The following is a 25,000-nucleotide window of genomic DNA, read 5'->3' as shown; positions in this document are numbered from 1 at the left end:
AAAAGAAAATAGAAAAAATTCAATCACTTCGTGGAGTGAATTCCATAGATTCCTTGAATGATTGCTCTGTGCTAACTGTAGGTTCTGTAGGCTGTTCGTTAAGTTATTTTCTGAATTTTTCACAATTGCCTATTGAACATAACATGGCGAAGAATCAGTGCAAATGGCCAGGGGAAAAACAGCCACATTAGCAGCGAAACGAATAGCGTAGGCAGTAGATAAATCCAAATGCCAGAAAAAAGGAAATGACACCAACCTACAAGCTACGCCCCGACAACTATTAAAAATCCGCTGAACCAAATGCCCCTCTTCTTGTTGCCGTTCCTTAAATCGAGGGATTCTAATACAGCTTGGCTCGTGAAATGAAAATTAATTAAAGCGATCGTGACGGATGAAATTGAGTACATTTAAAGGAAGTTATTCTGCTGCGTAAAGCGTTATAAAATGTAAACGTTCATTAACAATTACTAGTGAGCGCGAGAAGGAAATAGAACAACGTTTAGCGTTAAAAATATAAAGTGATACAAAACCAAAAAGCGAATTCAGAAATATCCGAGAAGCGAATGACTTAACAGCGCCTTGCTCTGCCACATCCATGCCATTCCGGTTAACAGAGTCCTGGGAGGCTATAGTGGTGTAAAATGGAAAAATCAAAATAATCGTCGAATGTTATTATCATTATCACGATTTGACTCATTAGTTGGCTCGACATACATATGACTTATAAATTTAAATCATTTAGAATTTCATGTGGTGTGTTCTCCTTCCACACTTATCCTTTTTCGTTCGCATTCGCGGTCTCGCGTATGTGTTGAAGGTATAGATTTTATCCGGTGCAGTGCATAAAACTGGCTAGTAAATAAAATGGAAATTTAATTTTACTCGTCGCTTGCACCGGCCTATCTGTAGCCGTACTATACGAGCAGTTCTTTCCTTCGAGTTTTTGCATTTATTTTCCAAACGGAAGAATAATTTTGTGAGCCACCACTGCACAACAGGAGTGCTCGTCCAATGTTACTCAGTTTTTACTTTTCCAAAACGAACAAAGCAACGAAAAGCAAACGAGCACACAATACATGCAATTCAAAATGCTTGTTAAACCACTATAATAATGGACTGAGTACGTATGAATCGTAATTTGTACAACACGAAGAAAAATAGGTCACACCACTGGTGCAATACCAGCACCAGCTTACCAGCATCATAAATGGCTCGGCAAACGGTGAGGTAGTTGGTGCAACAATTACCACCATCGCAAGAGCAACAATTACCATGGACGATCGGTTGTCCAGAGGACAACTAACTACATAGAAATCATGGATGCAACAAGAAACATCTTCACTATTGTAATAAGAGAGTTTAGTGTTTCAAAGTCAACGTTTAATGTTTACGACCAAATCAAACGAGCAGAGTAAGGGAACACGAGACACGAAAACAGAACAGCTGGGAGGCATACAACAGAATTATAATCTATAAAGTGGCACAAAACCTCACGGAATTGACCTATGTGAGACAGTGTGGCATGAGTGTGTGTATGTGTGAGTGTGCTAGAAAATGTCTCGGCAGCACAGGTACGTAGAGAATACAGTTAAAAGATAAAGTTAAAACATAATGCTAACTACTGCTCGTTCATTCAAAAAATATATATTGATATATAAAGAGGGAAGAAGATAATATAAAGATAAACTCAATAAAAAGAAGTAATTAAAAACCAAAAAAACTTCACAAGCTAAACAGAACCGTGTTGTAATTACTGTAAACCTTACTTAAAAACGATAGATTAGCGATTGACCCAAGGAATGTTTATAGGGCAGAAGAGCGGGTGCAGTCGTGGGAAGAATCTCGCATGTAACCAATGAGATAAAGTTTGTAAGCAACAATTACCACTAACATTAAACCAATCTCTAGAAGGAAAAGTCACACAAACAAGACTCTCGTAGTAAGGCGGATAAGGAAAGAGGAAACATATTATCCGAATGAATGAATCTGTTACCCCTAAAGTGATGCTGTATATAACGTAAGACAAAGGAAAAGAGAACAAGAGTAACAGGAAAACAATGAAAAATAGCAAAAAACAAGTAAAACGAAATTTGAAATAAAGACGATTGAAATATTTAAACAACCTGTTAATTCTATCTGTTTGATGATTTGATACGATTTCTTTTGAACTATTTTCACTTACCTCAAAACTGTCTTCTAAAACAGTCAAAGAAATGTCGATCACCGAACCGCCGATGCATAGCTTAAAAGAAAAGAAAAATAGTAAATTACCGTTTAGCGCCCTTCTGGTTTGGTGAGTGGCATTATGATTCCTTGTGTTCTTTCTTAAAACCAAGGATTCACAGGTTTGATTGATAGTCTAAATTTATTTAATGTTAAAAGCAAACATATAGACATCCTAACTAACCGGAGTACGACTGATGGTTTCGGGTTCTGAAGACTGTTTTGAGATCGACACTCGCTCCTTATCGTTTCCATTTTGAAGCCGATCAAGTTCGACCGCAATTTTTGCGGCCACACGAGCATTGTTTTTTATCAAAGCCATATCTAAAAAAAATGAAAGAAACAACATGTTTTAGACAACACAATTCACACTGCCCCGCAGTCTTATAGACCAGCAATACTCACTAGCATCGAGGCTCTTCCCTTTCGTCAGTTGTGATACCGCCGCCAGTATGAAAGGCGTTACTTCTTTCCCTTGAATACCCTCTTTACTAGCTTTCTGAAGTGCTTGCTCAATAGCAGCATCCATTTCGCTACGATTCATTGCGCATTGTTCCGGTATTGGCACACCAATGAGTATACCCGAAAGGAGCCCAAGTTCACGATTTACGTGCAGCACTTTGGCCGCCTCCATAGCATCGCTTAGATTGTACGGTGCCTTCGAACCGCTGGATCGGGTGTAGAATGCTGGGAACTCTCGGTTTTCGCAACCAAAAGTGCTCACGAACACACCATTCGTTTCCTAGTGAAGATGGGACCGAAGGGGACATGAGAACCGAAGTGAGTGGAGATTATCGTAAATTACTGGTACGTGCACTTACCAAATATTCGAGGGTTCTCGGTATGTCTAAGATGGATTTGACGCCGCTACAAACTACTGTCACTGGGCACCGGCCTAGCTCGATCAGATCTGCAGATATGTCCATAGTTTGTGCAAAGTCACGATGCACGCCACCGATACCACCGGTCGCAAACATTCGTATGCCGACTGAGTTCGCTACAAGCAAGGTACCAGCTACGGTCGTTCCACCCTGCCGGCCTGATGCGACCACATAGGCCATGTCTCGGCGAGACATTTTGATTGTTTCATCCCGATTAGCCTTAGCTAAGGAATGGAGTTGTTCGGCACCAAGACCTACTTTAATTCTGCCATCCATAATAGCAATTGTGGCCGGTATTGCTCCCTGAAAAAAAGCGGAAAACATCGATGGTTGTAACAGGATAATTTAGCAAACGTTGTCTAATATACTCCTATCGGCAAATAAACAGCTATTTTCAATAACTCGCTTTCCTTATAGCACATAGTAAGAATTAAGTCACACGATCTATATCCATTTATTAGCAATACTCAAATGTTCTTTGCCAATTGTCTGATACCGGCGGAAAATGCTATCCTTTAGTGTTCATGCTTCGGAGGATAATAACTGTGCAGCAGCAGTAGAGAGTTGATGATAAAATTCGGCTTTAATTGAATATTGCGGTTTGGCTGCCATCATTGCCACTGTTAGACACTAACCACTAGCGGCGTGTAGAATGTACCTTCTTGTATACTGTCCATGTAGTACACTTCCTCTCGTAGTTCTCTGCAACCATTCTAATGGTTTGAGGTTTTGAATTTTTTTGTCTAGTTTTAAGGTCTCTCGATTATCCACACAAGAATCTAATCTTCTAACCAATCGAGAATGAATCTGATTATTATACAGTTTGCTAACAAATAATTCAATTAAACAAAAGCTGAACCGCAAAAATGGAATTCAATCTGCTTACCTCCTGACGCACGATGTCTTCCACAGCAAGGGCAGTATCTAGATTTTCTGGATACGGCATACCGTGGGTTATAATTGTACTTTCCAGGGCGACCACACGATTTGGTGTGCATTTTAATGCACTCTGCACTTCCGGGGAAATGTCAATCAGGGATGTGCTGCGAAAGGAATCGTTCGGTTTATAACACACGAAGAAATGAAATAATCCATTGATGTTATATCGATAAATTACACACACCTGATCGACCGTACTCCCAGCAGTGAATCGAAACATCGTACTGATTGTCGAATGATTGATGACACTCGGATCATTTTCTTTACTTTTTATATCAACACTAATCCTGTGAAATATACAAAAACAAATATTTTTAAACGCTGTTTTATAATCAAGTATGATAACATATGGTATTTCTTTTAATAAGTAGTACATAATAGGTGGAACGTAACTCAAGTAATCGTACAAATAACTAATCCTATTTCCGATCACAAAAAACCCGCTGGTGGCGTGGTCAATTCAGCCAAAAAGGTGCTGATCGTTTCGCATTTCAAGACAATGCTGGTCATGATGAAATTATTGTCATTTCAAATGATCTGCAGTTTTATCATAAACTCTTGGTAATCATCTGCTAGCACCGCTCTAGTATCCACACAGGATCCGGCAAACATGCAACAGGTGGGCGCAAAAGTAGGGGTAATCGTTCCTGCGCACTGGCACCGAACAACCGTCATATCGCAGCACAGTAACCTACGCTCGTAACGATGGTACCAACACCATAGAAACGGAACGCAGCTTGTTAGTTTAAATCCTCCAGTGTTCCAGTTTTCAAATAAAAAGCCGCGGAGTCTGTCGTTCCGTCGTGCCAAAGTTTAGGTCAATTTTGTAACCATTTCAGCATGGAGGGTTTGCCGAAGCTACCCGGTAACGATTTCGCGAATAGGCTGCGCCAAAAACATCATGTACCGCAGAGTTTCAAGTACATCAACGGATACCCAATTCCGGTTCGACCCGAGTGTGGGCTCGGTGGTGAGCGGTTAAACGAGGATTCCATCCAGTTCTGTCCAGGAGACAGTAGCAACGATACCGTGCTTTACGATCCGATCCTTACGTACGGTCGCGTACGCCATTTGCCAGTGAAGCCTTATCGGCCACACTTTGTGTTGTACGATCAGAAGACGCTCAACTTTCGAGCATTTTTCCGGCAAGCCGTACCGGAATCGGCCACCGAAACATTCCGCATTCGGTACGTCAACATATTGTACTTCCTAGAGGACGACACGATGACGGTGCTGGAGCCAACAATCGAAAACTGTGGCTATCCCCAGGGCCGCTTGGTAAGGCGTGGAAAGAAGCTCCGGAATCCGGACCGAGGTGAATTCTACACCTGGAAGGATCTCAACATTGGCATCAACGTCGAGATGCACGGGTACGTGTTTCACATTACCGATTGCGATGCCTACACGAAGGAGTTTCTCCTTAGCAACGGTATCGAGCTGAACGAAATTGAACTGCTACCACCGGATCCGGCCATGAATGAGCGTTCGATCGCACAACGGCAAACATTCCGACACCATAAGATGTATCCGGAACCGGATGATAAGCTGCGCAAGTATCTCGAGTACCAGGGCAAGGTGTTACAGTAAGTGGTGTACCAAAACCCGATTAGGATTAGTTTTGAAGAACTGGCGTTTCCTTTCCTTTCAGCTTCGACTGTGTGCTGGATGAACGTGATCGCGAAGGAGGCGGCGAGTTGATGACGTACAAACTGTTCTACTATCTCGAAGATGACACCGTATCGATCAAGGAGTTGAAAGAAAACCAAGAAGGAAGAGATTACTTTCCTATGCTGCTCCGTAAACAGAAGCTTCCCAAGAATTGGAAGGACAATCCTGGTAGATAAACAGAGGAGTTACAAATAAGATCCACCTCTGCTTTGATGTATTCATTTCTCTTCCTCTACAGTGTCCTATCCATCGATCTTCCTGGAGAAGACGGACCACGAAGTGTCGGAGTACTACTCGCCAAAAGATCTCATCGTTGGTGCCACACTGTTCGTGTATGGGCGCAAGTTTCTCCTACTGGACTGCGATGGTTTTACGCGCAGCTACTACGAAAAAGCACTCAAGATTGTGCAACCGGAACGTGTCACTTTGCCGACACCGGAGTCCAGAACACCGAGGCTAGATGTTCCGCTGTATCTGGGGCTCGGTACGCCCGAAGATTCTCTCGCATCGCACCACAGTCTGGTGCCAAAGAGTCCGAAAAAGGACGTCGTTACGTATCTGGTAAACGTGAACAAGTTTCTGCGCTATGGTTGCGTCCTGGATACGGCTCACCCCGAGGACAAGATACGCCGGTTCGTACTCAGCCTTTCGCTAGCCGACGGTACCATCTCGATCATGGAGTCCGCTATCGACAACTCGGGCATACGGGGAGGCCGGTTTCTGTCGCCGCGCAAAATTTGGCTGCCCGATTGTAACCCTAACGAGCCGAGCTACTACACGGCCAAAGATCTTTACATCGGAGCCACAATCGTCGTCTTTGCGCATCGTTTCCGCATCGTCAGCGCCGATCTGTACGTGTACCGGTACATGCAGGCCCATCCGGAAATGTTTACCCCGAACGCGATCGAGAGCGTGCGCGACTATCTGCTCGGGGAGGGTCATCTGCGCGAAGATCTACGCCAGGCAACGGAGGCCGAGTATCAGAAGTTGGCGGAAACGTCGAAACCCACCGATGCTGGTGAAGCAGCAACCGATGAGGTAAAGCGAAGGTTGACCGGCTTTGAGGAACCGTCGAGACCGGTATCATCACCGGTAGCTCCGGAACGCACCGAAACACCACGGATTCCGTCGCCAAGGGTGGAACATCCCTGTCCTCACCCGATCATTCCGGATGAAGAGATACGGAAAGCGTACCACACCAACGAAGCGGAGGAGTTGGCCATCCAAGCGAATCGACCGAACGATACGCCAACCCAACCCAACGAATCGCCAAAGCACGCCAAAAAATCGGTTCGCTTTCTGGAAGATTGATCCGTCAAGGAACCGGCCTGTTAGCCGGCCGGCCGGCTGCTACTTACCGCACTAACTTTGGAACTGCACCGAGAACCGGGGAAAAAAAACGGAAATCACTGCACTTTCACAAGCACTTTAACGTAAACACGTGTTGCCAACACTCACGACGCACGCACGGAAAAAGGAAAAACACGGAATCTCGGGAGACCACGACGGCGGACGGCGGTCGGAACAGCTGATTTGGCCGGTGTGTTTATGTTTTGGTGTGGTGAATTTCCAAATTTTGTGGTGAATTTGGGTGGGTTTCAAAAAAAGCCAACGAACTTTTTCTAATTTACTTTACTTTGCTAGTGAACCGAATCGCTTGTGTAATTGCAAACCACCTTTTGATATGAATAAAACACATTTCCCTTCGATTTATGTAAAAATATGATCACTTTTCGCGGTCATTCAGTCGATGAAGGCGATGGTTTGGTGTCACGTGGCGTTACCGTGGTTACCGTGGGTCAGCCACAACAAAAAAAAGGACGACGTTCTAGGACATCGCACACTGAGGTCTGTTTTCAGCCCCACTGCAGCGATGGAGGAATCATTTCGCAACTTTACGATCGTTTCCAACGGCCCCATTGGGTTCGAATCATCCCGCAGCGAGGATGTTGAGGAAGAGCGAACGACCAAGGAATGCGGAAGTGATCCACGCCCCTTACCCCGCTGCATCGATACTGGTACGGAACCGCGGGAAAGGAAAGAGATTGCCGTAAGTCACCATGTGCTAGATGCTGAACGCGATTGTAAATAACACGAAACACGGAACACTTGCAGACGCAAACGATCAGTGCTCCGCGTACGGGCAAATTTTCCACCTACGACGACTCCAAGCTGGTCAGCTTCATACGGAAGGTGCATCCGATAATGGAGGAAGAGTTGTCCTGCGGCATGACGCCCCTCTTCGACCACAATGAAAATCCGTACGAACCATCCGATCGTTATCGGGTACAGCGTCACCAGGAGCTTACGCTGAAGAGCACTCATAAACCGGCGGGTGACCACGTGTTGCCCGGTAAACCCTACACAGCGGGAGCCGCCGCCTGGTTATCCATTCTGACTCGGGACGCTCCGTTGCTAGTGCTGGCCTGTAGCCCGGCACACGAGGCTTGGTGCGATCATTTCGCTTCCGTTGTGACAGTGTTCCGTCCGGTACGGGACCGGTACGGTACCTCAGTGCAGTGGGTAGAGCTGTGCAGCAATCCGGTAAAGTCCTGCATTGAATCAATCGAAACGAACCCTTTCAATCGGGACATCTTTGCCGGAGGTACGGTCGCGGGGGATATCTATCTTTGGCACTTTGAGCTGGAACGGAAGTGCTCGTTTACCGAGCTACACTCCGAGACGACCGACTGTGGTAAGGTGGTGGACATGGCCTGGACGCGGTTCAACGTTATGTCGAAGGCCGACCATGCGCTACTATCGGCACACAGCGATGGAACGGTGATCCTGTGGCGTGTCGGAAAGAGCGTCACCAAGGACAAGATCTTTAAATTGGCCTCTCCATCGGCCGGCCAGGGAAAGGCCATTATTTTAACGCGCATCCTGGCCACCTCCAACAGCGAGTTTGTCGTTGGCTGTGCCGATGGGTCACTGTTGCTTTGCTCCACCACACAATTGCTACCGTTGGCCGGTTCCAATGCTACCGGGCCAGGGCAAGGGTATGGTGGTAAATCGAACCACTTTTCACCAGCTACGGTGGAGCTGAAGGGTCACTCGTTTGCCGTTACGAGCTTGCAGAAGATCATCAACCGACGGCAGGAGCTACTCATTAGCTGTGATCTTACGGGCGAAGTGTTGTTCCACGATATCACGGACACGATCGTAAGTTTGCTATGTGTGCTGATGGTTTTTTCTACGATTATCTAACTCCGTTCATTTCCCTAGAACTCTACTCCAACACTGATCGTTAAGATGCCCCTCCCGTTCAAAACGCGCATCGTCTGCACCAACGACGCGGAATTTATCTTCTCGCCAACCGGAAATGGACGGCTGGAGCTGTACCGCATTGGCAGTGGCAAGGTCGACACGATTGAACCATCTTTGCCACTGAATGGGACACCGAATCTAATCAAAATGACCGCCAATGGGTAAGAGAGTGCTAATACTGCCACGGATTAGACACACGATCCCTCACCAATCTTTGTCTTTACAGGAAATGGTTAATCACTGGCACATACGGTGGCACGTTTATCATATATTCTGTGGCCACGGATTATTAAAACGATTGAGACACGGCACACTGGTTGATCACATGAACAGTATACCTCACTAAACCCTCACTGATTATCAATGGAAGGGATCTTCCAGAGAAAACAAACACACAACAATAAATATTAGCAACAATTAAATTTCCGTGTTAAATTGTATCAAAAACGCAGCTCGACGTTGATGTGGCATCACGAGCATACCGACTGAGAAACCTTTATCTAGAGTGCAATTGGCGAAATGATAGCGGCCAGTCCATTCGTATTCCTCTGATTACCGAGAGTTACGTATTGGCGATAAGAATTACAATCAGCAGGTGCTAGACGCGCTCAGCTTAACTCGCACGCTAAACACTGCGATGGATTATTATTCGAAAATACCTTATATTCTGTTTCATATCTCTCCATTAATACTAAAAAACCGAATAATGCATAGAAATAATTAACTAAAATGGTTTATTTTCGTTACAATATTTTAAAAGTTACGTACAATTCGTTCCTATAGCAAGTAAATGCAACACCAGCCCGTCCCCGTTCTGACAATACAAAAAAATCCTACATTTCGCTATGGCATTAAAACAGAAAGCGCATTCAAATTTAAACAGTGATCAGTCAAAGAAGATTAACCTTTTAACACTAGACACTTTGCGTGTTTCATTGCTCGTTCCAACATTTACTAACAAAACAATTAACACCCTTTAGAGGCAACAAAAAAAATTTAAGGCAACCTAAGACCCGGCCAGTTCGTTTTCCGTTTCTTTGCTTGATCTCCGCTCAAGCCGCACATTCGGTACGGTAAGCTTTTCCTCGCCCGAGTGGCCCGACGATGAGCTCCAGCCGTGCACCGAAGAGATTCGTGATTCACCCGAGAAAAGCCCTCCACCTGCCGTTCCATTAGCGTCAGCTCCGTCAGCAACCTGGCCATTATCATCCCGCGCTGTACCAGCCGCCAGGCCAGACCGCATAAGCAAACTGCTACCGCTGGCCGACTTGCTGGCGACCGGTGTGGACGTGCGCTGTACATTCCGGTCCGAGGTTTGCGTGTACGATAATCGTTCCCGCGATGGACCAGGAGTACCACCGTAATCGCTGGAGTTGGTTAGATTGCTAATACTGAGCAGTGATCGTAGCAACGTTCCGTGGGACACCGGACTGGACGAAACCGATGACTGCAGCTCGGACTGGGTGCGTATCATAAGCTCACGCGAGATGAACTCGGCTAGGTTCAGTGGTCTACCGAGTTGCTCTCTGTTCTCCGGATGATCCGTGTCGTCGTTGTGTTTATCCCGCGGCAGTTCCACCAGCGATAGCGACGAACTGCTCGAGTTGTCGTTACATTTCCGCAGCTGTTCCTGCTGTTTCCGCAACATTGACGATGCCCACTGCAAACCGACCATCTGCTCGAGATCTTGCCCCAGCGTCAGTTCGGTCGGTGTTTGAGCAACTTTGAGCGAGCGGGAACTACGGGCACCAACTAGCGATGTCCGTTGAATGGCGATAATCGATGAAGCATTCGCTGGCGCAGCGGTATCACTAAGCTGCTCCGAGAACGGTGTCGATCGGTTGGAATCGTCCAGTGTATGATCGAACGGTTTCATCACGATGTTAAGCTTGCGCAGTTCGGCCACCACATCCGGCAGCGAGGCATCACTTGCGTTCGCTTCCGACTGCGAGCTACCGGCATGTTCCTCCGTGATATCGAAAGCGGGAGCCGGTGCAGGGTAGCGGCGATACTGTAAGCGGCTATCGTCGTCATTCTCCTTCATTCGCGAAACATCACCCAGGCTCTTAAGCTCTCCCGTCGTATCGTTACCGGGCACCGTTTTCTCCAGATTAACCAGACTAGCTTCGCCATCTTTTGCCGGTCCTTTCATCGCCTGACGAACGTAGTCCTCAAACACCGGAAACCGATCGTACCCTAGATTCGGACCTTCTTCTTCGGTCAACAATCGATTGCGGGCTTCGATCAAGATCTGTTCCGCCGGTCCGTTCGTTCTATCACCTCCGGCCGTCGAAAGCTGCGATAGGTTCACCTTCGATGTCGCTGCGGCCGGTGTTTCAACCTCGGGAATGGTAGACAGTTCATGAATGGGTGCCTCGTCAAGCTGTGGACTGTAGCGTGTGATCGCGACCGGTGGTGGCGCTTTACGGATGCCCGTTAAGCTCGAGTAGGGTTTCGAGCCTTCAACCACTAACGGCCCCGATTGAGGCATCGGTTTTGGAATGTCTTTCAGGAACGGTTCGACCGGGAGTGGTTCCTTCGCTTGGCTACCCTCGTCCGAGGGACTCTCGCGGATATCAGAAGCAGTCAGTGGTCGCGACATGGCGATCCCACTATCCTTACTCAGTCCAATTTGCTTCGAGGAAATTATGTTATCAATCTCCTCACTCACGGGATCGTCGAGCTGTACGAGAGTCGCAGCACCGGTAGCGGATGATGGCGGTTGGGTCGGTGGTTGTTGCGGTGGCGATAAGATCGTTGGTGGAGGTTGCGGCGGTTGTGCCACTGCTTGTGCCATTCTGCTACCGGTACTTATCATGGCCGGTAGATCCATGTACTTTGTCGATTCCTGTTGCTCGAACGAGGATAAACTATCCTCCACCAGGCGCCTTTTCTCTTCCCGTACCTGTGAGATCATTTGAGACAGTTCTGCGATCCGTTGGCTGCCACGTTCGGTGAGTTGCGAGTAGCGTTCTAGTATCGCCTGCTCCTCCTGATCGCTTAGGTTAATAATCTCCACGTGGCCTTGCGGAGTAATGATCTTCGCCACCTTTGGTGACACGTCCCGTTTGGGAGATTTCAGAATAGATTTAAGAGAGCTCTCCTTCGTTGTCGGGCCATTGCTTGGCTTCGGCTGGCGCTGTTGTTGCTGTTGTGGTTGCTGATTTGATGTTTTATTCGCTGGTACTGGTATAGTCGGTACTGAATCGATAGCAGTGCCATGTTCCTCCGTCTGCCTGCTTCCTCCCTCTGTGGGTCTCTTCGATTTCGATTTTGTGTTATCAGTGTCCTCCTTCTTCCTATTCGCTTGCATAGCACGCTCTCGTCGTCTCAATGTACTCATCCACACATCCTCTACATGGCTTACGTCGTCGTTGTTCACGATAGAAGCATCGGTGCGCTCAGCATCGATCGTATTGCTCGTACTACCGGTAGACCGATCGGAACTGCGGCGTAGCGTTTCATCGATCTCGTGCAGAAAATTGTAATTTTCATCGATAAATTTGCGCAACCGAGCCGTCCGCTCATGGTCCTCGGTGGTTCCTTGGACCACCGCGCCCGTAGCGCTCCGATTGGCGGTCACATTAACGACCGAAGCGTTGGGCGTTGAAACGGTACTCGAGCTAACGCCCAGTTGATCGATCGATTGATGTGACATCCCCAGCAACCGTACGATGTATTGCATCAACTGTGGATTGAATGTGATTCCCCGGCGACCGGTAGACGTACTTCTTGTTTTACTTTTACCTAGCTGATGCTTCGGTTTACCCGGTTGCGGTGGAACCGTCGGTTGTTTATCGGAAGGGGCAGTTGGAGCGGCGGATTGCCCCACTTCTGGCTGCGATGGCGGTTCACGAATGATATTTTGGATCTTCAACCTTCCAATTTTAGGAGGCAACGATCGGTACACGGTCGATGTAGTTGAAGATCCACCAAGTGACACATCTTCCGGCACTGGTTTGTTGGCTGCAGCTTGTTTCTGCTGCTCGATTGCCACAGAGGGAACCAATGGCGATGGGTTTTCCGGTTGTTTCACGGGAACAACTTCCACACTTGAGACCGCTTTTGGCGATTTTTTCTTTTGCGACTTTTTCCGTTCTTTCCGTTTCGAGGCTTTCTCGTTGACGGTAATGATGATTTTCACTGGAATCTCGTTCCCTGCAGCCCGCTCCACTGCACTCGTCTCGCTACTGCTATCGATACTTCGCGCACTGCTGTCGATCGAAGGTTGTTCAACGGCCACTTCGATCTGCTCTTTAAGCCCCTTCGTTTCCACGTGCACCGCGTACGGTTTGTCGGTCGAAGGTTGCTGTTCTTGCCGTTTGCTCTTGCTCTTGCCCTTGCTTTCTCCGCTCTTTCGTTTGTTCTCAGCCAGCAAAGCCATCTTTTCGCGCAACTGTCGTCCAAGTTCCTCCACTTCGCGCTCTCTTTGTCGCAGTAGCTCTTGCCTCGCCGCAAGTTCCTCCTGGCGGCGCTTTAACTGTTCTACCTCGGTGGCCTTCGATTCTGGTTCCGTTGTTTTCACTTGATCGATTTCAGCCATCAGCACTCGACGTTGCTCATTCAGTTGCTCGAGCAGTGCCTTCATTTGACCGATTTTATCAATTCCGGCAGATTCCCCGGTACCTGTCCCAGCGGCAGTGCCTTTCTCGGTCGGCAGTGGAATGCCAGGTCTGTCGAAACTACCCAACACGATCGAGGTGCAGCTGTCACTGGAAACATCTCGATTCCCGCCACTGTCGGCCACATTCACTACGGAGGGCCGTTCAGGGGGCACACGCGCCTCAGCCTTCGATTGATGAACCATCGGGCACGTAACAAGAGTTCGCCGTTGAAGCAAGTTTTCAATCGCTTCATTTGCCTTACGCTGTCGCTCCGCTGCCTTCTGCTTGATCGTCGCTTCCGTTGGAAGGCTTTTGCTTCGCTGCAATGTGACCAGAAAGACGATTAGAAAAGGGGATCAAGTGCCGGAACCGAAGACACTCATTTCACTTACCACGGCCAGGCTCTTTAACCGCTTTTGCTCTCTTGTTAGGTGGTCCAGCTCATTGGATAATTTTTCGTAATCCTTCCGAATCTGTTGCTTCTCCAGGGCAGGCTTCAAATGATCCGTTTTCGGAAGGCTAGGATGAAAGAAAGATAGCGTTACAGCAATCGGTTAGGATCGGGAGGCTCCATCACGATCATCAATACCTCCGTGCGCTGGCCAGATCCTGTTGGAGTTTCTCGTAGCGAGATGCTTCTTCCATCGCGTTTGGATCATCTGCCTGTCGTTCTTCGCGCCGTACAAAGCCAACCGGTTGATCGTACTCTTTACGGAAATGAGTATTGCAATCATAGTACTGCACCTTTGTGCTGGCACCACCTGAAACGGACGAAGATCGTGCTGCTTCCGTCGGTAGGACGGCCTTGCCACGCTTCTTTATCTCTGCCGCTGGTTTCACGCCGCCTGGCGCTTGGAATGCCTTCGAAGGACGGGCCATCGGCTGCCGTACGAATGGAACAACCTTTCTCGGTAGCTCATCCGGGCTGGGTTGACGATAATCATCTGCTGTGGTCATGGCTGAGCTCGTGGGAAAGGAAAGCGTATTGTTTTCACTAAGATCGTCAAACTGTACGGCCTTATGCGTTCCATAGCTGGAGTAAAGACCACTCGCTGGTTTCGTTTGCGTTCCGTAACCGTCCTCTACAGACTCTTGTCGTTGTCGCCGTTGTTGGATAAGGTCGGAGATTTGTGTAAACGGTTGGAGGCGTTGTGGTGGTGGGGGTGGTGGCTCCGGTGGCACAAGGCCAACGCCACTGGGTGAAGTAAATTCCGTCGCACTATAGTGTTTACCTCTGTTGGGGACATTTTCTTTATCTGCCCTTCCCGTTACACCACAAATTTCTTCATCCTCTGATTCTGATTCCGACGAAGCAAACGTTTTCGTAGGTCTGTGGGTCTCTAAATGATGGTCCCTCTTTCCCTTCGTGGCACGGAACTGTTCGTAAGGACTGAGAGTGCTAGGTGTCGCTGCAACACCGTCGTTCTGAGTTTGTAAGGAAACGGTTTTTGGCTTCGAAGTCGTCGGGTGCGACTGAGTCTCCGGTGGTGGCAGCTCAGCCTGAACGGCGATCGATTTCGAAGGGACATACGGTGGTTTCCGTTTCTTCTTTGTTTCAGCTTCTTTCCGTAGCAACCGTTCACGTGCGACCGTTTCCTCGGCCTGGCGGCCCCGTGCCAAAGCTACGGCCTGCTGAGCGGCACGTTTTTCCTCGAACCACACCGTACACTCTTCCGCAGCTTCGGCCGCCTTGTGCGCTTCTCCGACTTCGCCGACACAGCGCGCATACTCATCCTGCAGCTGAGCGATTTGTCGCCGTTTCCACGATTTCATCTCTTCCAGCTTGGTCTGCTCGATCTTGGCCAACTCTTTCTCCTTCGCCTGTTGGTATCCTTGGCGTACTTTTGCCGCAAGATCTTTCGATTGCTGGCGAACCTAGGGACGAGAGAACGACCAAAGGACACAACGAAAGAAAGTTAAATTGTGCACCAGGGTTCCGATCTCTTCGTTCCAAAAACGTAAAACCCATTAACGCGACCCCGTTACGTCAGTGACGAAAACGGTGCCCAAACATTAAAATCGAGGTCATCGCGGACCACGGCGTTTGTGGTGCGGCGCTGGACCAAGCGTCGCGAAGGACGTTGACACCGCACCCCGCGTCGCCCCTTCACTCTTCCACTCACTCTGCCCCATCTTCCAACGCACCTGCATTAAGCGACGTATTCGGAGCTTCTCGTTGGCCCTTTTCCGTGCCATCTCCAGATCGGCCAGCGGATTTCGGACACCATCCGCGATCGGCGACGGTGGCCGGATTTCGTGCACCGTTACGCCAACGGACATGATGTTTTGGCGCAAAGTACGCGCGCGACCCTTCAATCTAGTGATCTTTGCTTCCTACAAACGCGATTCCAAGCACAAATCACTTTTGCACATTTTAACACTCAACCAACACATTATGCGATCATTGATGGCAGCATTTTTCCTTTGGATTAACTGTTTACGCCCTGTTTTGTGCCTACCATTCCATCTTTTGCGTGTTTTCTTTCCTGTTGTTCCCGCAACGCGTGTTTCTTCTTCTTGGCGGTTTTTTTACGGTTCGCCCTTCTGGATTCAAACGGAGCGGTTTTTGGTGAGAAGTTTAGTGCCAAAACTCACTCCCGTAGTGAGTGAAAAAACTCAACTCAATACTGAGAAATAATTTCTCATATGTTGCTCACTATGGGGTCTGCTCGCATTTGAATCTCGTTTTCAAAACTGTTGCTCGGAAAATAAAATATCCAAAAATAATTAACAGACAAAAACCATTCAGTTTCATTTTTGCACACAATTTCTTTATTAGAAATAAGTTTTACAACTTCTGAGCTGTATTTTGTAAATAAAAGTAGGAAACATACTGGCATACAAATTCGCTACACCCGCGATACTTTCCGTACGCCGTGTATATATAACATTAATATTTCAGTGTATATAGATATATATATATAATTATAATGTATATATATTCTTCCTTCCTAATGCTACTACTTTACTAATTATTCTAAAACACATCCTCTCGCGACATTTTCATATACTCTCTTTCTCTTGCTCTTTACAATATTCCTCGTTTTTTGCCTCAACATTCATCATTTTCGAAACACAATTATTGCGAAACAAAAAACAGAAACTAGCGATCCAAAACTCTCCGCATAGGTTCTTCCTTTAATTGTACTGCTCATTCCATGTTAAGGGAAGTGAAAAATGCGACTGCTTCTCTTGCACTTAACTGTTATGACTTATGCAGGTATGAAGTGGTGCGCAGTCAGATATGGCAACCTATCGCGTACATGCTCCTACACTTGGCGTTTATTTAGCTATCCGGTTTATTAGCTATCCCACACTTCATCGCGTTGCTTGGCAGCAAGGAGTTTTCGCTCTGTTGGCGGAGAAAAGAGAATGGTACGATCAGTCAAATGAAGCTACTGGAGGACACGGAGTTCAATTCAACGTCTACTAACCTTTGGCTTCACGAAGGACACGCCGTTCGTTTTCCCGTTCTTCGGGTGCCGTCTTCAGTCTAACGCCAAGAGCGGTGGTAACCATACGTCGAGCAAGGGCTGCACATGTTACCGGTCGTGCACGGTACGGTTGCAATGAGCTGGCACATTTACGCGCTTTTGATCGTGATTCGGATGTCGCCTCGGCTAACGGTTTCACCTGCACGAACGCGTGACCAGCAGAAAGAACTTCAGCAGCTATAATTCGAAAGTTAAACAAACAGAGAACCAAACGTTACAAGTCATTCTTGCCAGAAGCTATTCGTAACCAATTTGTTTTACCTATTTTTGAACTACTGAACACAGCCAGAGCATGAGTATCATCGACCCATTTGATGTCAAAACCTGTCTCCTTGTACTGCGAGAACAGCATCATTAGATCCTGTGTTTTGAATTCGGCCGGAAAACGGGACACCTCCAGAACGTGAGGAAATTCTTCATCGTTAAGCACCGCCTGTTTCGTTTCGTAAGCCTTTTTGGAAGAAAAATAATAATAAACGAAACGCAATGTAAAACGCCATTCCAGCAACATTTCTACCGAACATACCTTATAATCCGATTGTGGTATTTCAATAGCAACTTTTCCAACGGCCGACGTGAGTTCGTCGATCATTTTAGGATTTAAGCAGTCACCATTATCGTCGTACATCGATTCCCAATCGTCTTCTTCCTCTTCTTCCTTGCCTACGATTCCACCGGTCCCAACACTACCACTGCCATTCTGGAAACCATTTTCAGTCACTTTCAGTGCAACGCTGACGGCGGGCGCTGGGGAACTTTTCGAAAGTTCTACCTTCTTAGTACGCGATACCGGTACCGGTGGTTCAGGCTCATCAATCTGAAGCACATCGGAGTTGAAAGTTTGCTTCATTATTCTCCGGTTGCTTCGATTTATCTCCTGCGATGCCCTTCGCAGTTCTTTTTCATCGCGATCGATCTTTTCGTTTTCCGCATGGGCGCCTATGATCATCGTGGAACTGGGCGGTTCCATCGTGTTTCTTGCGTTGCGGTTACGGTTGTTGTTACGATGCATGGTTTCGCTTGGATCTTGACAAAAGTTGTATTCGTTTACCGTTTCTGAGTCCGGGTAGTCAAAGGAACAGCTATTCGCTGTTCTTGATGACTTGAATTCACCTGGATCTGTCGTCCCAACCGAACGTAAACGATCACAGAACTGATTGTGTGTACTATCTCCAATTGCTGTCGATAGAGCGCGAACTTCACTATACTCCTCTAAACTGTAGCTTCTCTGCTTAAACTTATCCAACAATGTACCCAACGACGAATCGTTGCTTAGCGCTTGCTCCTTAAACACCGAGATCTCTCCCTTTACAGTATCACAGATTGGCGACTTGCTGTTGTTGTTGTTGTTGTGGTTGTTATTCAAGCTTAAAGCTTTATAACGATCTTCAGTAGCTATACCAATGATACTACCTTCTTCTCGATACGAGGATATCACACTCTCGTCGATAATCTGACTAGCCGAAATATCGGGAGGCCTCGATCGTTCAGTACATGCTTTCGCCGATCCTTTCAAAGGAGATCCATCACTCGGCGGAGTTGGAATTGATACTGCAACTTTGGTTGTTGGTGATACTTTGATGGTGTTCGCGGTGTTGTTGCAACCATCAGAGGAAGACGACAAGGATTGTGTTTCTGGAGGAGTGGTAAGGCTGCGTCGTGCTCGTGGAATGTAAACAGCGCGATCCGGCCGTCGTTCACGTTGTGGCCGGTTGGTCCTACGGAAAACAGAAATGATTTGAGATTAAAAAAAACTGCACACACTTTCAGAATTATGTTTCATAGAAGCCGACCAAATTCCAAAAACAAAAAATCCTGAACAGGAAGATACCCGAAGAATTCCAGAAGATACAGGAAAATAGCATGGCATCATTGCAAAAGGAACATCTTGTAATTACCTGCTAGCTGCTACAACAGCACTGGGGCTATCAGTGCCGGAAGTACTGTTTCCTACACTACCAGCAATGGCATGTGTTTCAGCTGCTCTAGAAATGGATCCTTCGTCGGGCACCGTTTCCTCCTTCGTTCGATATTTCTCCGCTCCGGAACAGGTTTCACCAGCTCGGACCGGTTCACCTGCTTGAAACCGAACGCGGCCTTCTCTGGAATCTGGCAAGCTCGCGGCGACACCGTCCTGTGGCTCGCGTAACGTCTTATCAGCAGGTATGCCGCAATTGCCACTATTTCTGGCACCGCACTGCTGCTGCTGCTGCCGGCGTGTTGACGTAGACGACGCTAAATGAGCATAATCGCTCGGATGTTCACAGGCGGCTGGTGTGGCCAGCTGATGCAGCACACCTTCGGCAAGTTTGAGAGCACGCCGTGCTGCCGGTGGACGGTAAATGCTAACCACCGGTGGGAGTCTTACGCTGCTCGGGTGATGGCAGTCACCAGTACCAGCCGTACTATCTTCGAATATCTCCGGTTTTAGCGCTGCGCTAGTGGCATCTAGGTCCACCGTGCCTAAGGATAGAGCAATAAAGAAAATCCATTAACCATACATAATAATTAAGTAAAAACAATCTACGCGTTATGTTTGAAAGCATTTGGCATTTTCAACTTTGCAGTAAAATCGTGGTTCAATATCCGCTTTCCTTGAGTTTGTCGTGTTGGTACGATGACCATGACCGTTCAGTTTTTACGGGGCAGAGGTTCCATCGCCACATATGACAATAGTGGATGGTTTGCATAACCCGTAACCATGATTTGCATGCTTGTCTACATTTTGTTGGAGCATTGAACGAAGCTTTCTCCATTATAAACCTCCCCGACTGGCCCCGTTATCCCCCCCCCCTTTGGGCTGCTGGTGTCTTTGTCGTCGGCAAGCACATGGGCCGAACTCGACCTTGACTGGCCAGTTTGCTTGCTGACCAACGGAGACAGCTTCGTGCATGCACACGTGCGTCCTTCGGTCATTAATATGGACGATCGGTACCGGTGGAGATTTGTGTCGCATTGCCTTCAGCATGAATGTAAAGTCCATTTTCAAAGTGTAACAGTTAAAATCACACAAGTTTTAGTAGTAAATTGTGTTAAATAACTTTGTAATTGCATCGATTGTTGAGTGAATTAATATGAAAACGATGAAATGCCATTAGTGTTACCATCGTTAACTTTCATTAATTCATTGGACTGTTGGAAGCCAATCGGGCACCAAAATCAGGTCACTGGCGCGTCGAGACTCGCCGTGTCCACCGAGGGAACGCGGTAGAAAGACCGTCGAACAGAGCTGGAAACTCGCTCGAAATTACGTCGTAGCGCGGGGAGATAGCTCTCCGCCAGCAACGCCGAACGAATAATGATGGGTGGTAATGGGGCGCGATGCAAAAGCCTGCGTAGCCTTAAGCTACGTGACGGATGGCGCCACGCGACTCCAATCCACCACGGATCGACGACTGTGGAGCACGAATGGACGAGACGTATACGTTCCACCGCGTTCGCGTCTCTTATGCGTGTAGGATGGATGCGGTTAACCCCAAAAAAGCGGTTATCCAACCACCAGCATCGCTTCGATTGACCTTAAAACACTTTCGCTTTCCGCCATTCGCGCGTATTCCGCTACCACCTCCAGCGAAAGGCCATTTCAGATACCGTTGCACCGGGCCTTGCGATGGCGCCCCGATTAAATGGAATATTAGCAACAGAGTGAATCAATTTTTGGGCGGAAAATGAGAGTAGTTACTGGAGTGGCTTTATGCTACGCACAACAAATACTCCCTCCTCCTCGGTGATCCAGCGGATCATTACGCGAAACCATCACAAGATCGAGTGTGTTGTCAACTCACACGCGTCGTCTCGTAAGCGATCAACTGCGCCTGGCTCGTAGTCATGGTGATCAATCATCTCATAACCAAAGCCGCTCTAATGCAACAGGTATGTGGCTCGGTTCGGGGTGCCATGCATGTGTGTTTAGGAAGGCCGGCTGAAACGAAACGATGCTGTAATCTGACGCTTTCATGCTGTAGCAGCATGAAGCAGGCGACGATTAGGTGAGCACAGGTAGTGGTAGAGGAATTAGAGAGACCACTAGACCGACCAGCAGCCGTTGCCAAGGTATGGTTGGAATGGAGGTCACGCTGATCGGGCTGTCTCTTGCGTGCATATTTTATAATAGGATCGACACGGCTACTCTACGGCTCAGCTTCCAAAAATTTCGATCAAACTAACGAAGCCAGCGGACATGTTGTGTCCATCAGGGCGACTGATTGATCGACAGCCAAACCAGACCCCTGCAGTGTGTCGTGATGCCCTAAACTCATTTCATTTCTTCTTCGCAAGTATCACACAACGGCCAACACAGCTGGCTTGATTTGTTACCGGAACATATTATACCGATAACAGAACCGTGCATTGGTTGCATTTTTCCGGATTTTGTTTGCACGTTCACAGCAGCACCAGCGGGCAACAGCGAGTTGCATGAGTTGCATGATGGAATAAGTTGGCACCACTTCCAGACACAATTTCACACACAATTCGCTGCAGTTTGCTTCCGTTTTTATTTCTCTTCGTTTTTCTGTAGTGCTGATGCTTTTACTCTCGATTGCTTTCCAGCTGTCGCTATACCTACAATTAGAGCACTCCTCCGAGGCGGGTTAACAATGCGCGCACTGCCCTACTACACAGCGGTTTTCTATGCACGCAGCGCGCACCACAAACACCAGAAACCCTTTCCTTTCCTACGCCGGTGCAGCCCGGTGTGTCGGCATACATGTGATAATTGATCAAGAGGATCTTCACATTGAAAGGCGATAATTTAATGTTATGATAATCATGAATCACGTTTTTTTTTACCCACAAACCGGCGCTACCGTTGGCATGCGGCGGGAGGGAACCGCCGGTTGCTCATTTCTCAATATGTTGATAAAACAAAATTAAATCGAATCCACATAAATCCACACCGAAAGAAGGCCCCATTCACCACCTTATTGTTGGTAAACAAAATCATTTCTTGGAAGAAATGTCAGCCACAACTGTTTTTACTACGGCGCAGAAGCGCGTAGAATCATTCTGTCAGAAGCCATTGAAGAGCACACGCACACCACGGTACTCGCCATGTTGAATGGAAAAAAAACATATCGTAGCAAACGTATTGCTGGCTAACCATACAAATTGTGGGTTATTGAAAAGCCAGAAAAAGGGCCCAGAACGATGGGCGGGTTGCATGAGCACCAAAAGCGTAATTGCTAGGCTACTACGGAGACACTTGCAGGGTAGCCGTCCTTGAACGGAAACTCATTCACTTTGCTGCTTTTAACACTAAGTAATGTTCGCAAAATTGGCGACCCAGCGCCCACACAAGGTTGAATCTGCTTGAACAACAATGAAACGCCAACGCCACTCGGTTGAAAATGAGTCACTGCATGCACAGCATTAACACGGCACGTAACAAACGGCTTCGTAAAAACGCACGCACCTCAGCAGAAAGGGTTAGCACAGCAACAGAAAAACACCAAACACCAACCTTTGCCTGACTATGCGGGAGGCACGTTCTATGGGAAATGCGGGTCCTCTAGTGAGGCTCTCTGACTTTACTTTCAATTTCACCTCCCGGCCAGAAGCAGAGAGCAGGCGCTGCGTGACGACCGCGAACCGCGAGACCAACCAGTCAAAGTAGCCAACGTTCGACGAGTGGCAGGCAGGAATCACCTTCACGGGGCGCGCGCGACGGTCTCGAAGCCGTGTGTCCCCTTCCACTGTTGCGTTCTGTGCACGCACACAACCGTGCGCTGGTTTGGCCGCACAATGATGTTTGTGGGAACCTATGGTCGGCATGCGTTTATGGACGCAGCAGCGTAGAAGGGTTAATTCAGCAAATTGTCTACCATCCGTTCTGGGCGTAATTCATAGCTTTTTTTATTAATAAACGGGCGACCAGCTGAAAAAAAACCCTTTCATTTATAAAAAGCAACATTATATTTTAGCAACATGCACTGACCTGTAGTGCTGTTCGTATTGCATAATATTAAACCGATACAATATATGAATGCACCTCAGGATAGCTAACGCTTATCGCTAAACCGCACACTGATATATGTGGCAGTAAGCCACGAACTCGAAAAGAGAGGTAGCAAAATACACTCTCCCCACTAGAACCGGTAAGCGAGGTAAAGGCGCCAAACGGCCGTGCAAAAACTGAAAGGTCTCCGCGCTGCGCCACCAAAGACCTCTTGTGGAGCTTGAAGGTAGATGGACGAGGAGCCCACACGATGGACACGCTGTAGCAGCAGCAGCACCAGCACGATGTACCGTGGCGATACCGAACACATTTCGTAATATAAGTATGTTCGAGCCGGCGTAATGCGATGCCATTGGGTGTTGAGGCACACTTGATAGGAGAAGGCCGTAACCACCGCGTGCGATCGTACCCGCAAGAAGTTGGAGCTAAGGTAAGGAGCGTGCGCTAACTGGGACTAACCAGACCAGGTGCACAGCAGCACCGTAGTGTGCAGGTAACTTTATCTGAAAAGTAAAATACTTTTTCGGTTTGCTTTTTCAACTAAAAACAAAAACGGTAATCGGTGGCACTGCTGCTGCACGACGTAAATTGCTGCATTATTCCGAATTAACTCATCCAATATCACGATGCAGCCAGCTGCAGTGTGTATCGTATGCCAAAACGAGCCACAAAGAACGGCAAACCAGCATAATGATCGCAGTAGGCACGATCACGAACGACCCATGAACCGAGAGAAAACTAACAAAGAAGCCATTTGGCGTCATTTCGATTTCTCAATCCAGTCAATGCGGCCGGGAGGGGGCTCAACAAACTGACCCACTAACATGGGGCACCATGGGATCGTCCGGAGACCGCAGTTACACGAACAGTTTTACGAGCCGCCACCGTCTATTGCCGTCTATGGCCCCACTGGCGCGTCGTCACCGCGGGGCCAACCCAATCAAACGCAAAACTGCAACGCGCGGACGCGGTTGATGGAGTCGTTTGCGCAACCGAAATTTCCGTCAGGTTCACGCGCGCACCACTAGGAACGCACGTTGCGTGCGTGCGAACCCGATTCCAATATTCGGTGGTGCCGTGGTAATGATGGGTGCCTTTAGCAATGAGGAAGAATTTGAACGCTTTCGCGTTCGCTAACCGGGTTCGATTCCGCTCGTCGAACACAAGTCGAATCTTCGAGGGAAAAAGTGTGTTACATTCAAGAGGCGCATAGCGACAGTTACGGAACGTGTTTTGAAGGGAAACGAAAGCGCGAGTGTCGATCGGATCGAAGCAGCCGCACCAGCAGCAGCAGCAGCAGCAGCACTCCATGCGACGAAGATAGGTCAGAGCAGCATCGCCACATCGTGCCGGCATTGCATAAGGTAAGAGCTGCGGGTAATGCAAGTAAAATTTGTCACAAAACCTATATCCCGGTCCCGGACATCACTTCACTTTCAGCTACCACTCTGCTCGGCACTAGCTGGAATATTCCCTGAGCAATACACCTGATTACACGCGCAGAAACTCTGAGCAACGAATTGCAAGTCAGTGTTGTGGCCACAGATTGCGTCATGGGATGACGGATGCGAAGAAGTGGAGCACAAAAAGCCACAACAAACACCCTGCCATTACATTACCGGCGAGTCTAAGCGTGATTTAGATGCAACTCGACCGTACCGAGCTGCCGGTTTAGTGACAAATAAGTGACACAAAAAGTCCAAAGTCTTGTGCAATGGGTATCGGATGGAATATTAGAAGTATGGTGATACTTAATCAATAGAAAATGCTTTTTTAGTGGGAAAGTCGATGGTAAACACTATCAGTTTCAATTAAAACAATCATGATTGCATCTGGATCAAATCAGTAGTATAAAAAAAACATTAACTAACCTTTTAACCGATCACCATTGAACGGTTCGAGTGGTGCACCAATCAGAAACTGATGCTGTGGCTGCTGTTGATCGACGTTACCGTGCTTTTGCAGCCG

At 47.7% G+C, this 25,000-nt stretch overlaps 5 protein-coding genes across 10 annotated transcripts in view; 2 read left to right on the top strand and 3 right to left on the bottom strand.

Annotated features, from left to right (window-relative positions):
- LOC126571214 (uncharacterized) overlaps positions 1-9,547 on the bottom strand; it is a 165,615-nt gene extending 156,068 nt beyond the window's left edge. Inside the window, exons 1-8 of one of the 5 annotated variants that reach the window (XM_050229540.1) lie at positions 9,317-9,547; positions 7,070-7,239; positions 4,228-4,330; positions 3,991-4,147; positions 3,045-3,407; positions 2,629-2,965; positions 2,408-2,547; positions 2,183-2,242 (exon numbers count right to left, since the gene is read on the bottom strand). In XM_050229540.1, coding sequence (XP_050085497.1) covers positions 2,183-2,242; positions 2,408-2,547; positions 2,629-2,965; positions 3,045-3,407; positions 3,991-4,147; positions 4,228-4,301 — 1,131 coding nt within the window. In that variant the 5' untranslated portion in view covers positions 4,302-4,330; positions 7,070-7,239; positions 9,317-9,547. Of the gene's footprint in view, positions 1-2,182; positions 2,243-2,407; positions 2,548-2,628; positions 2,966-3,044; positions 3,408-3,990; positions 4,148-4,227; positions 4,331-7,069; positions 7,240-9,186; positions 9,207-9,316 lie in introns of those variants that run through there. The other 4 variants (XM_050229542.1, XM_050229541.1, XM_050229543.1 and 1 more) reach the window with 4 other exon arrangements.
- Positions 4,867-7,049, top strand: LOC126571216 (EF-hand domain-containing protein 1-like). The gene is made up of 3 exons (XM_050229545.1): positions 4,867-5,626; positions 5,692-5,879; positions 5,950-7,049. Exons 1-3 carry the CDS (start codon positions 4,884-4,886, stop codon positions 7,020-7,022), a joined length of 2,004 nt encoding a protein of 667 aa, XP_050085502.1. The 5' UTR covers positions 4,867-4,883; the 3' UTR covers positions 7,023-7,049.
- On the top strand, positions 7,421-9,400 carry LOC126571221 (uncharacterized). Its single transcript, XM_050229560.1, has 4 exons — positions 7,421-7,761; positions 7,827-8,873; positions 8,937-9,139; positions 9,205-9,400. Exons 1-4 carry the CDS (start codon positions 7,462-7,464, stop codon positions 9,269-9,271), a joined length of 1,617 nt encoding a protein of 538 aa, XP_050085517.1. The 5' UTR covers positions 7,421-7,461; the 3' UTR covers positions 9,272-9,400.
- Positions 9,548-9,726: 179 nt separating the features above from the next.
- Positions 9,727-15,936, bottom strand: LOC126571047 (uncharacterized). The gene is made up of 4 exons (XM_050229269.1): positions 15,728-15,936; positions 14,172-15,457; positions 13,975-14,101; positions 9,727-13,902 (listed from the first exon to the last, which is right to left on the bottom strand). The coding sequence occupies exons 1-4, from the start codon at positions 15,860-15,862 to the stop codon at positions 9,985-9,987; spliced, it is 5,466 nt and encodes a 1,821-aa protein (XP_050085226.1). The 5' UTR covers positions 15,863-15,936; the 3' UTR covers positions 9,727-9,984.
- Positions 15,937-16,331: 395 nt separating this feature from the next.
- LOC126573366 (uncharacterized) overlaps positions 16,332-25,000 on the bottom strand; it is a 12,149-nt gene continuing 3,480 nt past the window's right edge. The window contains exons 3-8 of one of the 2 annotated variants that reach the window (XM_050233426.1): positions 24,904-25,000; positions 18,975-19,539; positions 17,603-18,794; positions 17,338-17,527; positions 17,017-17,253; positions 16,332-16,934 (exon numbers count right to left, since the gene is read on the bottom strand). The exon at positions 24,904-25,000 is cut by the window's right edge and continues 313 nt beyond it. In XM_050233426.1, the coding sequence (XP_050089383.1) occupies positions 16,885-16,934; positions 17,017-17,253; positions 17,338-17,527; positions 17,603-18,794; positions 18,975-19,539; positions 24,904-25,000 (2,331 nt within the window). In that variant the 3' untranslated portion in view covers positions 16,332-16,884. Of the gene's footprint in view, positions 16,935-17,016; positions 17,254-17,337; positions 17,528-17,602; positions 18,795-18,974; positions 19,540-20,861; positions 21,123-24,903 lie in introns of those variants that run through there. The other variant, XM_050233427.1, reaches the window with a different exon arrangement.

This window comes from Anopheles aquasalis, chromosome 2, assembly GCF_943734665.1.
Source record: "Anopheles aquasalis chromosome 2, idAnoAquaMG_Q_19, whole genome shotgun sequence".
Taxonomy (NCBI): domain Eukaryota; kingdom Metazoa; phylum Arthropoda; class Insecta; order Diptera; family Culicidae; genus Anopheles; species Anopheles aquasalis.
Note: the sequence above shows the minus strand (reverse complement) of the source record. Positions and strands in the feature narration are given on the sequence as shown.

What these genes read in the sequence shown, in the direction of transcription:
- LOC126571216 (XM_050229545.1), top strand. Translation starts at nt 4,884, where the DNA reads ATGGAGGGTTTGCCGAAGCTACCCGGTAACGATTTCGCGAATAGGCTG. An exon ending in TACCAGGGCAAGGTGTTACA is followed by an intron (nt 5,627 to 5,691) that starts GTAAGTGGTGTA and finishes CTTTCCTTTCAG; the next exon opens with CTTCGACTGTGTGCTGGATG. An exon ending in GAATTGGAAGGACAATCCTG is followed by an intron (nt 5,880 to 5,949) that starts GTAGATAAACAG and finishes CTTCCTCTACAG; the next exon opens with TGTCCTATCCATCGATCTTC.
- LOC126571221 (XM_050229560.1), top strand. Translation starts at nt 7,462, where the DNA reads ATGAAGGCGATGGTTTGGTGTCACGTGGCGTTACCGTGGTTACCGTGG. An exon ending in GGGAAAGGAAAGAGATTGCC is followed by an intron (nt 7,762 to 7,826) that starts GTAAGTCACCAT and finishes GAACACTTGCAG; the next exon opens with ACGCAAACGATCAGTGCTCC. An exon ending in ATCAAAATGACCGCCAATGG is followed by an intron (nt 9,140 to 9,204) that starts GTAAGAGAGTGC and finishes TTGTCTTTACAG; the next exon opens with GAAATGGTTAATCACTGGCA.
- LOC126571047 (XM_050229269.1), bottom strand. Translation starts at nt 15,862, where the DNA reads ATGTCCGTTGGCGTAACGGTGCACGAAATCCGGCCACCGTCGCCGATC. An exon ending in GAATACGTCGCTTAATGCAG is followed by an intron (nt 15,458 to 15,727) that starts GTGCGTTGGAAG and finishes TCTCGTCCCTAG; the next exon opens with GTTCGCCAGCAATCGAAAGA. An exon ending in GATCTGGCCAGCGCACGGAG is followed by an intron (nt 14,102 to 14,171) that starts GTATTGATGATC and finishes CTTTCATCCTAG; the next exon opens with CCTTCCGAAAACGGATCATT.